The sequence below is a fragment of the Suricata suricatta genome, chromosome 12, assembly GCF_006229205.1.
Source record: "Suricata suricatta isolate VVHF042 chromosome 12, meerkat_22Aug2017_6uvM2_HiC, whole genome shotgun sequence".
In the NCBI taxonomy this organism is placed as follows: Eukaryota; Metazoa; Chordata; class Mammalia; order Carnivora; family Herpestidae; genus Suricata; species Suricata suricatta.
The window spans coordinates 5507089-5521391 of record NC_043711.1 but is presented as its reverse complement, the minus strand read 5'-3'; the positions used below and the strand labels follow the sequence as shown (position 1 = coordinate 5521391).

General features: G+C 63.2%; 1 protein-coding gene across 1 annotated transcript in view; it reads left to right on the top strand.

The window, feature by feature from the left end:
• Positions 1–749: 749 nt before the first annotated feature.
• Positions 750–14303, top strand: part of EVI5L (ecotropic viral integration site 5 like) — a 14009-nt gene continuing 455 nt past the window's right edge. The window contains exons 1-15 of the mRNA XM_029916509.1: positions 750–953; positions 2013–2202; positions 2620–2844; positions 2923–2997; positions 3604–3729; positions 5016–5159; positions 5316–5405; positions 6450–6547; positions 6630–6690; positions 9585–9638; positions 10545–10577; positions 11635–11775; positions 12557–12685; positions 13922–14062; positions 14149–14300. Coding sequence (XP_029772369.1) covers positions 802–953; positions 2013–2202; positions 2620–2844; positions 2923–2997; positions 3604–3729; positions 5016–5159; positions 5316–5405; positions 6450–6547; positions 6630–6690; positions 9585–9638; positions 10545–10577; positions 11635–11775; positions 12557–12685; positions 13922–14062; positions 14149–14300 — 1811 coding nt within the window. The 5' untranslated portion in view covers positions 750–801. The remainder of the gene's footprint in view (positions 954–2012; positions 2203–2619; positions 2845–2922; positions 2998–3603; positions 3730–5015; positions 5160–5315; positions 5406–6449; positions 6548–6629; positions 6691–9584; positions 9639–10544; positions 10578–11634; positions 11776–12556; positions 12686–13921; positions 14063–14148; positions 14301–14303) is intronic.

The window sequence follows — 14303 nt, the reverse complement described above, 5'->3', positions numbered from 1 at the left end:
CCAGCTGGTTGAGGGGGAACCACGGTTCAGACACAGGTTCGTTTGAGTTCAGAGCCCTCGATTTCGGCACGGTGGTGAGCTGCCTGCCCTGATGCTGGCCGGAAGCATGGGGCCCGTGTTCGGGAGGCCCCCAGGAGGATGGGGCCACGTCCTCCCCAAGAAAAATCAGGCAGATGGTCCTGGCACCCACCGGGCACATGGCAGGCCAAGATCAGGGACTGATGAGAGCTGTGGCTCTCGCTCCGCCCCGGCTGGGGCACGCATTCCCAGCACTCTGACGCGTCCACCCCTGGCTTCCCAGCCCACGGGGAGTTGACTCTTCCGGCCGTTGGCAGCACCAGACAATTAACAGTAGAGAATAATTGTTTCTGTTTGTGCCAGCAGCCCACTTCAGTTGATGAGACGGGGAAGGTCAGATGCTGAGGCAGGGATCCCAGGACAGGCCACAGCCAGAGACAGGGACCAAGGCTGTCTGGAAGGGCCACTGAGCAGGGGCTTCTGTACCCCCAAGGCCTGAGTGACAGGGAACCTTTGCCCCTGGACACAGGCAGGGATCATGGTAGCTGGTGTCTGGCGCAGAAGGAGCCAGCATGGCCGTCAGCTGGGCTGACGTAGGGGTGGGGGGTGCACCGAGGGGACAGACCAGAGATGGGCAGCCCGGGGTGAGGAAATGTCCCCCAGGTAAGCAGCAGGCTCAGCCGGCCCAGGGCCGGCAGGTCAGGGTGGGCACCCCCACCCGGTGCTGACCATCCGTGTCTCCGGCCCCCAGACAGAGCTGTGACCTGGCCCTACCCGCAGCAGATGAGCCTACCCACCATGGCAAGCCCCACTCTGAGCCCCGACTCCTCATCCCAGGAGGCCCTGTCGGCCCCCACCTGCTCCCCCACCTCTGACTCCGAGAACCTCAGCCCCGATGAGCTGGAGCTGCTGGCCAAGCTTGAAGAGCAGAACCGGTGAGTTGGGGCCTGGGGGGCGGGGAGTGGCCTCGGGGGTGCAGCCTGGGCCCCACACAGAAGTTCCCAGGGGGCCCCCCTCCCACTAAGAGCTGGGCCCCACCCTTGGCAAAGTAACACTTCCCACCGGAGGCTTGACAAGGGACATCTTCTGTTTTCCTCCCATCGGGATGATCAGTTTCCCCATTCAGCTGAGACCAAAGTTAAAAGAGGCCAATGAACCTGGCTTTTGTCCGCTGAGCCTCTGTTGGAGCCAGGCCTTCCCACCTTTCTCCTCTGGCCGGCCCCCTGGGTTGACAATGTAGGCGGTATTATTATTCGGACACAGGGAGGCCAACAGACAGAGTTTATGACTCAGTCTCTAAGAGGAGGGGCTAACCAGGGAAGCACCAGGGTCGGTCAGGCGGCAGAGGGAATGAGGCAGAATGGGAGCAAGAGCCCTCGCTGTGGTTTCTGCAGAAGGGAACAGCTCCGCCCACTGGCTCCGGGGCGCAGGGGCACCTGACCCTGGGGCGGTCAGAGTAGGGGAGGGGGTTGGTCTGCATAGGAAAGCTGCACTTTCCTGCAGGCAAGTCCTTAACCATCTCTAGGAATCTGCTAGGCTGGCATGGGGGGTCCCCCCCGGGTCAGCGAGGCCCCAAATGTCTGAGCAGCAGAAATAAAACGGTCGTACAGCTGCCTGCCAGCTGGCTGAGCGGCTCACCCTCCCTACACCTGGTGCGTCGAGGGTAGATCTTCACAAACCCTGCCCTGCGGTGCTCATACACGGCTGAGTCCGCTAATACACATGCTTCTCAGCCCGTGCTGGACACAGATTGGACACACAGACGGCAGTCTCTCTGGGGGCCCAGGAATGAGGACCATGGCTCAGAGAGGGTAGGATACCGGCCAAGGTCCCTCGGCGAGAACAACTCAGACCCAGTCTGGGACTCCTGAAAGGAGGGGCTGGGGCTCCCCTGGGGGTGCCCTGTCCCCAGAGCAGAGCGTCACTAGAGCCCAGGGGCCGGGACGGGAGTTGCCCGCAGCCCGGCCAGCCTCCAGCAGCCCTCTCTGCCCCAGGCTCCTGGAGGCCGACTCCAAGTCCATGCGCTCCATGAACGGCTCTCGGCGGAACAGCGGATCCTCGCTGGTGTCCAGCTCCTCGGCCTCCTCCAACCTGAGCCACCTGGAGGAGGACACGTGGATCCTGTGGGGCCGGATCGCCAACGAATGGGAGGAGTGGAGGCGCAGGAAAGAGAAGCTGCTCAAGGTGGCGGGGCCCGTGGGGCTGGGTGGGGCCAGCCGAGTCACCAGGCTACCTGCCACCGGAGGGCAGCATCAGGGTCGTGTGAGGGAGCTGGGGGCCGAGGGCAGAAGTGGAGATGAGCCTTGCCAGGAGGAGCCCGAGGCCTGAGGCATGGGGCGGGGATGGGCAGCCTAGTGGCTGTCACACCAGCCAGTGTCTCAGGTTCCCATTTGTTTCCTGCCCGCTCTGTCCAGTGATGGGTTGGGGACAGCACATTACCGCAGCGTGGCTTTCGTCGGCAGCACAGGGCTCCGCCAGCTCTGAGCTACAGCCGAGCTGTAGGCCGACCCCATCTCAGGGCTGGACTGGGTGGCCATGGGGGAGGCGGCCCCGAGACAGGGTCCAGCCAGGCCTCCGGTCCCCGCCCCGCCCCGTTGCCAGGAGCTGATCCGCAAGGGCATCCCGCACCACTTCCGGGCCATCGTGTGGCAGCTCCTGTGCAGTGCCACGGACATGCCAGTCAAGAACCAGTACTCGGAACTGCTCAAGATGTCCTCGCCATGTGAGAAGCTGATCCGAAGGGACATTGCCCGCACCTACCCGGAGCATGAGTTCTTCAAGGGCCAGGACAGCCTGGGCCAGGAGGTCCTCTTCAACGTCATGAAGGTGAGGCCCGGGCCGTCGGGCCTTCCCGCCCTGGCCCCGAGAACCCCTGCTCTGATGCCTGTGTTCCTTCCCCTGCAGGCGTACTCCCTGGTGGACAGGGAGGTGGGCTACTGCCAGGGCAGCGCCTTCATCGTGGGGCTGCTCCTCATGCAGGTAGGTGGTGGGCCGGGCCCATGGCGGGAGCCCCGCCACCCTGCGCTCTGCCCCCAGGGAGCACGCTAAAGCAGAGCGTGCCTCTTTCCTAGGGTCTCCTGGGGTCAGACTTTCCCCTCCATCCACCTACGACCTCTGCCAGCGTCCCCCCACCCCCCCAAGCTGACCCTCCCCGTGGGTGGGCTCGGAGGGGCTGGCGGCCTGTCCCGTCCACTGTCCCGTCCGGGGGCTGGCCCTCAGGCGGAGGGCTTAGGACAGCCAGTGTGGAGTTTCCTCCGGAGAACCCGCAGGCTTAGGAGGGGAAGGACAGAGACAGCTGGGGAAGAGCCGGAAGGGGGGTCTCACCGTGGGCCCAGCAGGTGGCCAGACCTGGGCCAGCTCCCTGTTTCCTGCCAGGTGGCCTGTGGCGGGTGACCGCAGCCTCAGGAGGCTTCCCATCAGTAAAAGCGGGGTGACAGTATTCCCCAGAGGTCTGTTAGGAGGGTCCAAGCAGCCCACACAGTCCGTGTCCCATAAACCTAAACAGAGCAGAGGCAGGCGAAGCGCCGGGCACCAGGGCCGTAGGGAGGGCAGCGAGCGCCCCTCCCACCCTGCCTGCCCCCCCAGATGCCCGAGGAGGAGGCCTTCTGTGTGTTCGTGCGGCTGATGCAGGAGTACCGCCTGAGGGAGCTCTTCAAGCCCAGCATGGCCGAGCTGGGGCTGTGTATCTACCAGTTCGAGTACATGCTACAGGTAGGCAGGTGCCACCCCTCAGTCCGCCCGCACCTGCGGGTGCTAACCCAGACTGCCCCATTCCAGGGTCTCTGGCTGGAAACTCCAGGGCTGGGAAATCGCAGGTAGCCGGTCCAGCTCAGCAGGTGGGGGCCTGTGCTGGGATGGTGCTGGTGGGGGTCCTGCCCCACAGGGTGCTTCAAGGGACGGGACAAGGGCCAGCCACTGAGGGTGGGGACTCCTGAGAACTTGGGGCTCCCAGAGCCACCAGGGCAAGAGGGGCCAGGCTGGCTCTTGCCAGATACACCCGCAGCCCCCCCCTCGCCCCCCAGCCTGCTCCCCACTGTGGCGGGAGGAGGGGAAGTGTCATCTGCCTGCTTTTGCTGATACAGAGCAGCCGGCTCTGTTTATATAGAGCAGCCCCCGCAGGGCCCGCCCCTGGCTGGCAGACAGAGACTGGGCGTGCGTGTGTGCGTGTGTACACACACACACACACACACACACACACACACACACACACACACACGGCCTGCTTCAGAAGCTGGCCGCAGGGGGCGCCGTGTAGCAGAGGGCTGGGAAGTCCTGTTACTTGGGGGGACCTGGTCATGTTGGCACGCAGGTGGCCCGGGCCACAGAGAAGTAACCCCACTCTGGGCCAGGTGGCGAAGCAGCTGGAGAGAGAGCCCCTCGGCTGTGGAGGGAGCCCCAGGTCATGGGGTGGGGCGGGGGAGACAGCCCCAGAGTCTGTTCTGTCTTGGTGAAGGACAGCCAGGGGGTCCTAACACCTGGTCCAGCCTCAGTTTCCCCAGCTCCTGTCACTTACCAGCCGCCTGAAGTTCAGGCTAGTCAGACAGGCATCCCCTGAGCTTTGCTGGGCACAATGGTCATGCGGTGGGACAGGTGGACACTGCGAGCGGCAGGTCACAGAATATGGGGTGAGCTGCACTGGGCTCGCACTGCACCCCACCTCGCGCTCTGGGTGAACTCGGAGAGTTATGTAAACCCCCCCCCCGCCCCCGGGCCCCGGAAGCTCCCTCTTGAGGCAGTGGTGAGGATCCCATGGGCGGTTGTGCCAGTGGGGCCCCGGGCATGTACCCTCCACCCAGTAACTGCTGCTATGCCTGCCCCCCACCTCACACGACCCAGAGCCCTGGGGCGCTTCAGCCTCCCCCAGACACAGTGCCACGGGTGGCCCAGGGAAGGCAGGTAAGACTCCTAGGAGGCTGGTGGAGGGGACCCCAGAGGTGCAGACAGCTGTGCCCGGTGGCCTCCTCACAGCGCCTGGCCTTCCCCCGCCCCTGCCCCAGGAGCAGCTCCCGGATCTGAACACCCACTTCCGCTCCCAGAGCTTCCACACGTCTATGTATGCCTCGTCCTGGTTCCTCACACTCTTCCTGACCACCTTCCCGCTTCCTGTTGCCACTCGTGTCTTTGACATCTTCATGTACGAGGTGAGGACCCGAACGCCCCTTCCTCTCCCGGATCCCCGACGTGGGCAACAAGCCCCAGCCAGGCCCCGGGCTGAGGGAGGACCGGGGCTCGGAGAGGGCTCAGGCAGGCCCCCGGGACAGCAGGACCGACGGGCAGTGCCACCATCGCCTCTGCAGGGCCTGGAGATTGTGTTCCGGGTCGGCCTCGCCCTGCTGCAGGTGAACCAGACGGAGCTCATGCAGCTGGACATGGAGGGGATGTCCCAGGTGGGCCGCAGGGGCGGGGTGGGAGGGATCCCCTTACACCAGGGGCACCAGGGCAGGCGAAGGCCTCCTGAGAGATGAGGGGGGCGAGGGGGGGCGGTTGCAAGGGCCGAAGGCGTTCCTAGCATCCTGCTCCTTTGCCACGGCCTCTGTTCCCCCTTCCTGGAGGACCCAGGCAGGCCCTGAGGAGCAGCCTGGGGGAAATGACAGAAGGTCTAGGCTTAGGCCAAGCCCTAGGACGCCCCCCCACCTCCTGCCCCCAGCCCTGGGTCCTCTGAAGTCTAATGTGGCAAATAGTAATGCCAGCCAAACCACAAGGTCTTGGATATGGTTTTGGTCCCAGCAACTGGGCATGGGAGGGCTGAGGGGGTCTGGGGCCACTTCCCTCCCACCCCAGCTGCCCCGCCCACTGGAGAAGAGGCCAGTCTGCTTTTCCGCCATGTCCCCATCAGGCAGGCCCCTGCCCCTCCCAGCGCCTTCCAGCTGGTGCTTCGGGGAAGAATGCACAAAGGCCGAGGCTGTGTCCGTGAACACGGGCATCCATTGTGCGCAGCTGCCGGAGGGAGCCAGCTGGGCTGAGGGGCGGGAGACGGCCTGGCCCCGACCCGCAGCAAGCTGTGTGCTCAGGCAGGACTTGCACTTAACCCTTTGCCAGGGCTCCTGGACCCAGGGGTGCAGCCCCACCACTGAGGCGTCTTCTCTCAGGCTTGCTCTCACCCTCCCTGGCCTCCTCTCACTGCCCCGGGGGCAGCGACGTGCCTCCCCCTTCCTCCGCAGGGGTCCCTGTGCTCACACCCCTCTACCACCCGGCACTTTGCGGCAAGAGCTCCGAAGCCCTGCTGTTCCCCTGCAAACTGAGGTCCCGGCTGCAGATGCTGCTGCCCCCCAGCCCCGCTTCTCAGGCCCACTTGCTCGCTCCATTCGCCCTGACGGAGCGCCCACCACGCGGCAGACCAGCCCCTCCCTCGGGGAAGCGGAGTATGGCTGGGCTCTGGTGGTCCCCCGAACTCAGGGCCTCTGCATCAGTGACCCCTTGTGCCCCCACAGTACTTCCAGAGGGTCATCCCCCACCAGTTTGACAGCTGCCCAGACAAGCTGATCCTCAAGGCTTACCAGGTCAAGTACAACCCCAAGAAGATGAAGAGGTCAGTACCGGGCGGCCAGGGGACTGGCAGGAAGGGCGTCCCCGAGGGCAGGACAGTGACCTCACTGGACTCCCCTCTGCAGGCTGGAGAAGGAGTATGCAGCTATGAAGAGCAAGGAGATGGAGGAGCAGATTGAGATCAAAGTGAGTCGCCAGGGCGGTGGAGGAGGGGGGGCGGGGTGCCCTTGGGGGCGGAGCCTTGCCCAAGTCGCACACCTGCCTGTGCCCTCTACCCACCTGCCCCCTCACTCACCAGCAGGCCAGCGTGTGAGCAGGGCCCACCCAGTGCTGGAGACCTGGCAGCCAATAGGTGGTTGGTTCCTGTCCTCATGGGACCCCCCCCATTATCGTGGGGAGATGTTGGGAAACAAATAGATACAGAGTATGGACTCCAGAAAGTACTCTGGATAAAAACGTGCAGAAGAGAGGTGAAGCTGCCCCAGGGATGATTGCCCTGAGCCCAGGGAGTCAGTGCAGAAGGCCGAGCAACTGCAGGCTTGAGGGACGCCGGCCTGGATGGGCAGAGCCCTGAGGTCAGGGGCAGGCAGGAGGCATGCATGTAGGACAGAGTATGGGTCCCACTGTGGCCCCTCAGACCCAGACACGCCTCCCTCTGCTTCTGTTTTCATCCTTCCACGTGTGATTTTAGTGATTCATACAACAAGCATTTATTGAGCACCTACTGTATGCCAGAGTCACAGCAGAGACTGAGGGTCTCCCCAGTCCAGTGAGAGGGGCAAACACAAACCCCAACATACCAGGCCTTGTCCTCTTCAGGATTCACATCCCAGCGCTGCGGTGGACCAGCTGTATGACCCAGGAAGGCGGATTCACCTCTACGAGCCAAAGTGTTCCCTTCTGCAAAATGGGAATAACATTTGCTCTGCTATTCAAATTATTATTATTATTGTTAATTTTATTTTTATTACCATCACCACTATCCACCTCTCCACCCCTTTAGAGAAGAAGAGGCAGAACCTAGATTAGAATCTAGTCCACCCATCACCCATACCTGAAGGAGAAAGAGGGCATCAGTGTCCTGGTCCTGTCTGTTGGTTTTCCAGAAAGTTTTGTGTCCTGAGTTTGCAATCATTCCTGTTTCTCAGGAATGGCAGCTTGACTGATGCACCAGTCCAAACGTGTGTGCCTGTCTTGCTCATGCATGCTCATGGGCCTGCACCCATCTGGTGACCGTGAGGGCCCAGCGGTAGGTAGGGACACAGCAGACACTCGGACTACATGCCCAATCTGGAAATTTCCCACAAGAGGAGCCCGAGAGCCCACAGGCCTTAGAGGATCCAGGCAGATGCCCTCTTTCACGGATGGCCCTGCCCTTGGCGCCTTCACTTTTAGCCTGTTTCGAAATGTACCTGAAATTTGTAACCAGGTGGTCCAGTGAACACAGAGACAATGACACTGACTTTGAGAGAAGAGTTTATTACTCACAGGTCCCAAAAGGAGGGGGCACGCCCCCCCCACACCTGGCCACACAGGGAAGCCCCAGAGTGGGTCGGAATGGGTCAGGAGGCAGAGCGCGAGAGAGTTTGGAAAGCGTGGGCTGGCTCCTTTCTTGTGGTGTCCACAGGAAAGACTGGGCAAGGCCGGGCAGCCAGGTTTGAGGTCAGGATTGGTTCGTCTGGACAATTTCAGCAGACAGCCACGGGCTGCAGAAGGGTGTTCAGGTGCCCTGGGACCATTTGGGGCAGGGCGAACACTGCCAGGGGAGGTGGGTGGGCGTGGGCCCCGTATTGGCTGGTTTGCACGGGAAAGGCTAGTCCTGGGCTGGGCACTCTCTCCAAGATTAGCAAGGTGGCTGGAGATTGAAGCATCCAAAATACAGAAAGAAAAACAAAGCCCAGTGTATGCATAGGTCCTATAGTTCCGGTCACTCCCGGTCTCTTGTTTTCCCCTTGGGGTAAGCAGGAGAGAGGGGAGTTGCTGGGCTCAGGCAGCTTCTTGAGGATCTCTGTGATTCTGCGGTGGTGGGTTGTGGCCAGAGAGGAGGCAGAGCAGTGCAGGGGCGGGGTGGGGGGGCGGGCGGTGAGGATCAGGACTCTGGAGCCCAGACGTGGGGCGGAGAGCCGTGCCTGAAACAGCTCCAACCCAGGCCAGCGGGGAAGCTCAGGCAAGACACAGCCCCTCCTTGGGACTCAGTTTCCCCACCCATGACATCAGTGAATGGCCCTCAATCGAGTCTATGATTCTCTTTGACGGCAGTGGCTTCCTGGGAGGGTCCTGAGTGTTTCCATCACCTTTTTCTCCTGGGACAAAATCAGGAAATGTTCGTGGTCCTCAGGGAGGTGGCGCCCTCATTAAGAATGGATGAGTGTGGGGTCTCGGGGCTTCAGGAAGATGCAGCACCCACTCTGCATCTAATTATCTGCACCCACTTCTTACGGGGTGCCTAGACACAGACTACAGTGCAAGGCATATGTAAACTTCACCTGCTTCCCAAAAGGCCATGGGGAACTTAAAACCACAAATATCCACCCTGAACCCATCAGTGCAGGAGACAGACTGCGTCCAGAACCGCAGCCCGAGGGAAGCGACAGCTTTTGAGCACAGCTGACCTTTGGAGGGTCACAGAAATGTGGCCGTCCCGCTGAAGGAAGCCTGTGTGTTCAGCAAGACCCCCTCCCCTGGGCCCAGACTCTGAGAACAGTTCATTCCGGTGCTGAAAGCAGAGCGATGAGGGGCGGGGACTGATAGACGCAGAGCAAGGGTCTGCCCCTGAAAGGTGTCACGTTGGCCTTTGACAGGCTCCGGCGTGGGGTAGAAACAGACTCCCGAGGAAGGTGTGAGGGCTGACTGCTGACCCCGATCACATTGTTTTAAGTGAACCAGGTTTTGTTTAAAAAAAAAAAAAAATCTAATGGGCCATTCTGAACAGGCATTGGCCCTGACTTTTCTGGAATCACCCAGAACATTTGGGGATGGCTCTGTCTTGCCCGGAGGCAGCCTGGCCCTTAAGGGGACAGACCTCTGTGTGTATGGGGAGCGGGTGGGGTTCTGACACACTCCCCCCTCTCCCCACATAGAGGCTTCGGACGGAGAACCGGCTCCTGAAACAACGGATCGAGACCCTGGAGAAGGTTAGGAGCATGGCCACCAGCCTGTGGCACCAACTCCTCCAGGCCCCAAGCAGGACCAGCCCAGCCCTCCCGCCTGGGCCCCCAGCCCACCCTGAGCCAGCAGGCCCTGAGGAGCATGGTGTAAATCTCACGGGGCCCCCATCCCGAGCCCCACCGAGATGTGGGCTGCCAGAAGGTCAGGGGTCCTAGAGCAGCTGTGCTTGGGGGCGGGTGTGAAGTTACAGCCGAGTTCACTGCAATCACTGGGTCCCTCCTGGGCTGCCTGCGTGGGGCGGGAGGAGGCACAACCGTAGCTTTGACTGAGGTGCCCCGAATTAGGCCACAGGCTCCCAACCCCGGAATTTGGAAGCCTCGCCCTCAAAAGAAAAGAGATAGAGGAGGGGAGGCCTTCCCACTGGCGCTGTGGTGGGGTGCCACAACCGTGACCCTGGCCCCTACCTTCCTGCCCCTCTCCCCACCTCACGTGGCCCTCCGCTGCCCACGGGGAGTAGCTCCCCAGCAGATTTTACCGCCCTTGCCCCAAAGTCTCGATTCTTGCTTAGACTAAAGTGAAAACATTTCCGGCTGGCCCAGCACTGCCACCCCAGGTCTCATCCCCCAGGGATGGCGCCTCCTCACACACTGGGTCTTCTGGGCCCTGGAGTGTGTGGTCCTGGGCACCCCCACCTCTCCACCCACACACAGACCCCTCTCCAGGACAGAGCTAGCTCTGGCTTTGGTCTTCCTCTGGGTCCTCTCCTGCTGGTTCTTTGGTTCTCTGGTCTCACGCCTGTCTCCCCTGCTTCTAGAGATAGTCCACTGCGTTAGTGACAAGTGGTTCTTGTCTGTCTCTCCCCTTCTCCTGTCCCTGCGCGCCTTCCGCTCTGCCTCCTCCCCCTGTCGCTCGGAACCCCCTCCGCCGGGTAGGAGAGCGCTGCTCTGGCTGATAGGTTAATCCAGGTACTGTAGCCTTTCCTCTCCCCCTCCCGGTCCTGGTCCCCGCACACACACCGCAGCCAGGAACCGCCACCTCCTTGGCCGCTGCCATGGGGGGTGGGGGAGAGGGGGGCGGGCGGGCACCGTGCATGGGGGTGGCTGGGGCCCGCTTCTCAGGGGAAACAATGGTCTCCCTAGGGGGGAAGAGGGTATGCGCGTGAAAGCATGGTGTGTGGGGGTGCGTGTGAGCGTGTCTGAGTGTAAGCACGTGCATGTGTACAGAAAGCCTCCTCCCAGCTGGGGACACACCTAGGGGCCCTGAGGCTGTATTAGCATCAGGCCCTGGTGTGTGCACTGCACTGAGCCTCTCTACCGCAACACACACACACACACACACACACACACACCCCCACACCCCTCTTCTGGCCCCTCACGCTCCTCTCTGCTACTCCCTGCAAGGCCTGCCATCTCTCACCTGCTTCTGCTGCTGCCTCACCTTGAATGGCTTTATCTGGAAGCTTCTGCCCACCACCTGGTGGCTCTGAGCCTGGAATGAGGGGGAGCCCTAATTGGGTGGGGTAGGGGGATGAGGCTGGTGGGGGTGTGTCTTGGCCCTGGGTAGATGGAGGCCCAGAGAGGTTGCAGGAGAGCTGCGCTCCACCGGGCTGGCCCTGAGTCCCTGGGGCCCTGGCTGCCTCCAGACCCCCTCACCAGCGGAGCCTCTGCTGTGCCATCGGCCTAAGTAAGGATCATTGCTCCCTGCCTGGGGCAGAGGCCGGTGCCCGTGGCTGGCAGGGGAAGGAGCTGGTCTTGGCCCCAGCTTGGGGCCCCCTTTCTTCATTTAGGCTCCACAAAGCCTGGGCCTGGGGTGGCTCTGTCCCTCCAGGCTCCTCCCTGTGTCCCTTCACACGTGCCCAGGCCTTGTGGGGTGCCCCATCCCAGGCTCTGAGTATGGGAGACCCCTCGTCCCCTTCCCTTCCACCCCACGTGCACCCTCTCTGGGCCCCCCCTCTGAGGTGGGCCCCAGGCAGGGGCGGTGTGTGAGTGGTGGGTCATGGCATCCCGTCTTCGCTGTACTCAGGGCCAGGTGACCCGGGCGCAGGAGGCGGAGGAGAACTATGTCATCAAGCGGGAGCTGGCAGTGGTGCGGCAGCAGTGTAGCTCGGCGGCCGAGGACCTGCAGAAGGCGCAGAGCACCATCCGGCAGCTTCAGGAGCAGCAGGTGGGGGGGGGGGGTGAGCTGCAGGGGTGGGTGAGGCTGGGAGACAGCCGTAGCCGCCAGGGGCTGGAGCTCAGCGTGGGGCCCAGAGCCCATCTGAGCCAAGGGAGCACCCGTAGATCTCAGAAACCTGCTGTAGCCGATGGTGGTGAGCAGGCCCCGGGTGGCTGGGTGGGAGGCCCTCCTCTGGGAAGGGGACAGCACCCTGCCAGGCCTCTAGGCATCGAGATGGGCCCCAGGCTCCAACCCCACGGGCTTCCCTCCCCTGCCAGGTGGGTCTCCACGCCCCTGGGGCTCCCCTGGGGTACTTTCCAGAAGCCTTCTGGGCACTGAGCAAGAACGTGATCCCCATCTTTCCCCATCGCATCCCTTCCTATTTTGAAATGTGGGTGGGGTGAGAGGAGGGAGGCGGAGAAGGAGGGGCAAGAGTGCCCCAGCCCCAGCCCGGCCTGCTCCCGACCCCATTGAGTGCTCCCACCTTCACAGAGGGAGGTGTGCCTGGGAGAACCCGTCCTCCACCCCCTCCCCAGCACTCCTGTGGCTGGCCTGAGGACCTGGGAAGACCCCTTCAGAAGGTCCCCTCTTTGTGGCTTTCCCAGCAAAGAGGCTAAGCCAGGCGGGCTCCAGAGCATCGGAAGCCCCATGATGGGGTTCAGCTCCCTCGCCCAGGGACTTTGAACGGTGGGGGGGTGTTCAAAGCCTGGGCCTACGGCCAGCCGGCAGGAAGGCTGCTGACCCCCCAGCTGCAGCCCAGGGCCCGACGCAGCCCTCTGCCTGCCCACAGGACAACCCGCGCCTCACCGAGGACTTTGTGGCCCACCTGGAGACCGAGCTGGAGCAGTCCCGGCTGCGGGAGACAGAGACGCTGGGGGCCCTGCGGGAGATGCAGGACAAGGTCCTAGACATGGAGAAGGTGCAACTGGGCGGCCAGTGGGCAGGCGCGGGGGAAACCGCGCGGGAGGCGGGTTGGAGGCACTGGATGTGCTCTGGAGGTGTGTGGGCAGGCCCTAGTGGAGAAGGGTGACCAGGCGGACCAGTGGGGCGGGCCAGACCCCCCTGCTCTGGACTTATACCCACGTGTCAGGGCACACACAAAGCAGCACCACTCCTCCAGGGCCAGCAGTGTCGTGGCTTTCATGGGCTTTCTGGACAGCCGGTCCCGCCTGTGTGTCTCCCGCAGGCCGTGGGGTCCAGGATGGAGGTGGGAGGGAAGGCCAGGGCCCATCGGGGGTGGGCTGGGACCACCTTCTCCAGCCTGCTACTCTGAAGGGTGCCCCAGACCTCCGGGGCCCTCAACTTTGGTCACCCTGACGACTTGTTGACCCAACTCCCAAAAGCACTGGGAGAGAGGTGCCCCAGCCAGCAGGGGGCAGCAGGACGCACTCACTCCAGGCAGGAGCCATGCCCCACCTCCCTCCAGCCTGCACTATTTGGGGTGCCATGCCAAATGGGGTGTCTCCACCAGCTGGCCCAGAGCTGGGCTTTCCTCCCACGTCCCTCCACGTCAGAGGGAAATGTGCACCAGGAGACCCTGCCACCCTCCCCCCAGCTCCCAGACTCTAACAGGGATCGGTGAGGACTTCCAGCAGCAAGCTGGATTTTGATCCAAGAGACTGGAGCCCTTGGGACACCAGGCCTGGACCTAGGCTGGCTCTTGACCTGTTCCAGGGAAAGGGGCTGCCTGGCCTGGTCTGGGGGAGTGAGGGGCACAGGCAGGGAGCTTTCTCAGCTGGTGCTGCAGCAGGTTCCAGGTCTGACCACGGGCCCCAGGGGGGGATCTTGGGTTCCCACGTGGCAGGGGGCATCTGTGCTACTGCAGCCTACTTGGGGTTATTAGCAGTAACATTTATGGAGCACCCACGCGTTCGGGGGTCACCCTAGGACAGGCCAGTGGGAGCAGGTGGCGTTCTGCAGGTAGGATTCATGAGGATCTCAGCCCGGGGCCACGTGGGGGAGGGGGGGGGGTAGGTCTGCTCCCCAGGGGCCAGTGCCGCCTTCCCAGTGTGCCCTGGGGTCCAGGACGAACCCCTCCTCGCCGGGGTGCCCATGATGGGGCGCAGAGGACCATAAGGGTGAGGTCCTGGTCCGCAGGCAGGGCCGCCCGAGGCGCGGCTCGCCAGAGTGCCGACCACCTCTCGTCCCCCCGCAGAGGAACAGCTCGCTGCCCGACGAGAACAACGTGGCGCGGCTGCAGGAGGAGCTGAAGGCGCTCAAGGTGCGGGAGGGCGAGGCCGTGGCCTCGGCGCGGGAGCTGAAGCTACAGTTGCAGGAGCTCTCGGACACCTGGCAGGTGAGGGCCCCAGCCCGAGGCGCGCCTGGCCGCCCGCGCCACCCTCGGGGCTGGAGTCGCACCGCCCGCCTCTCCCCTTCCCCCAGGCCCATCTGTCCCGCGGCGGCCGCTGGAAGGAGTCCCCGCGGAAGCTGGTGCTGGGCGAGCTGCAGGACGAGCTGATGAGCGTGCGTCTGCGCGAGGCCCAGGCTCTGGCCGAGGGCCGCGAGCTGCGCCAGCGCGTGGTGGAACTCGAGACGCA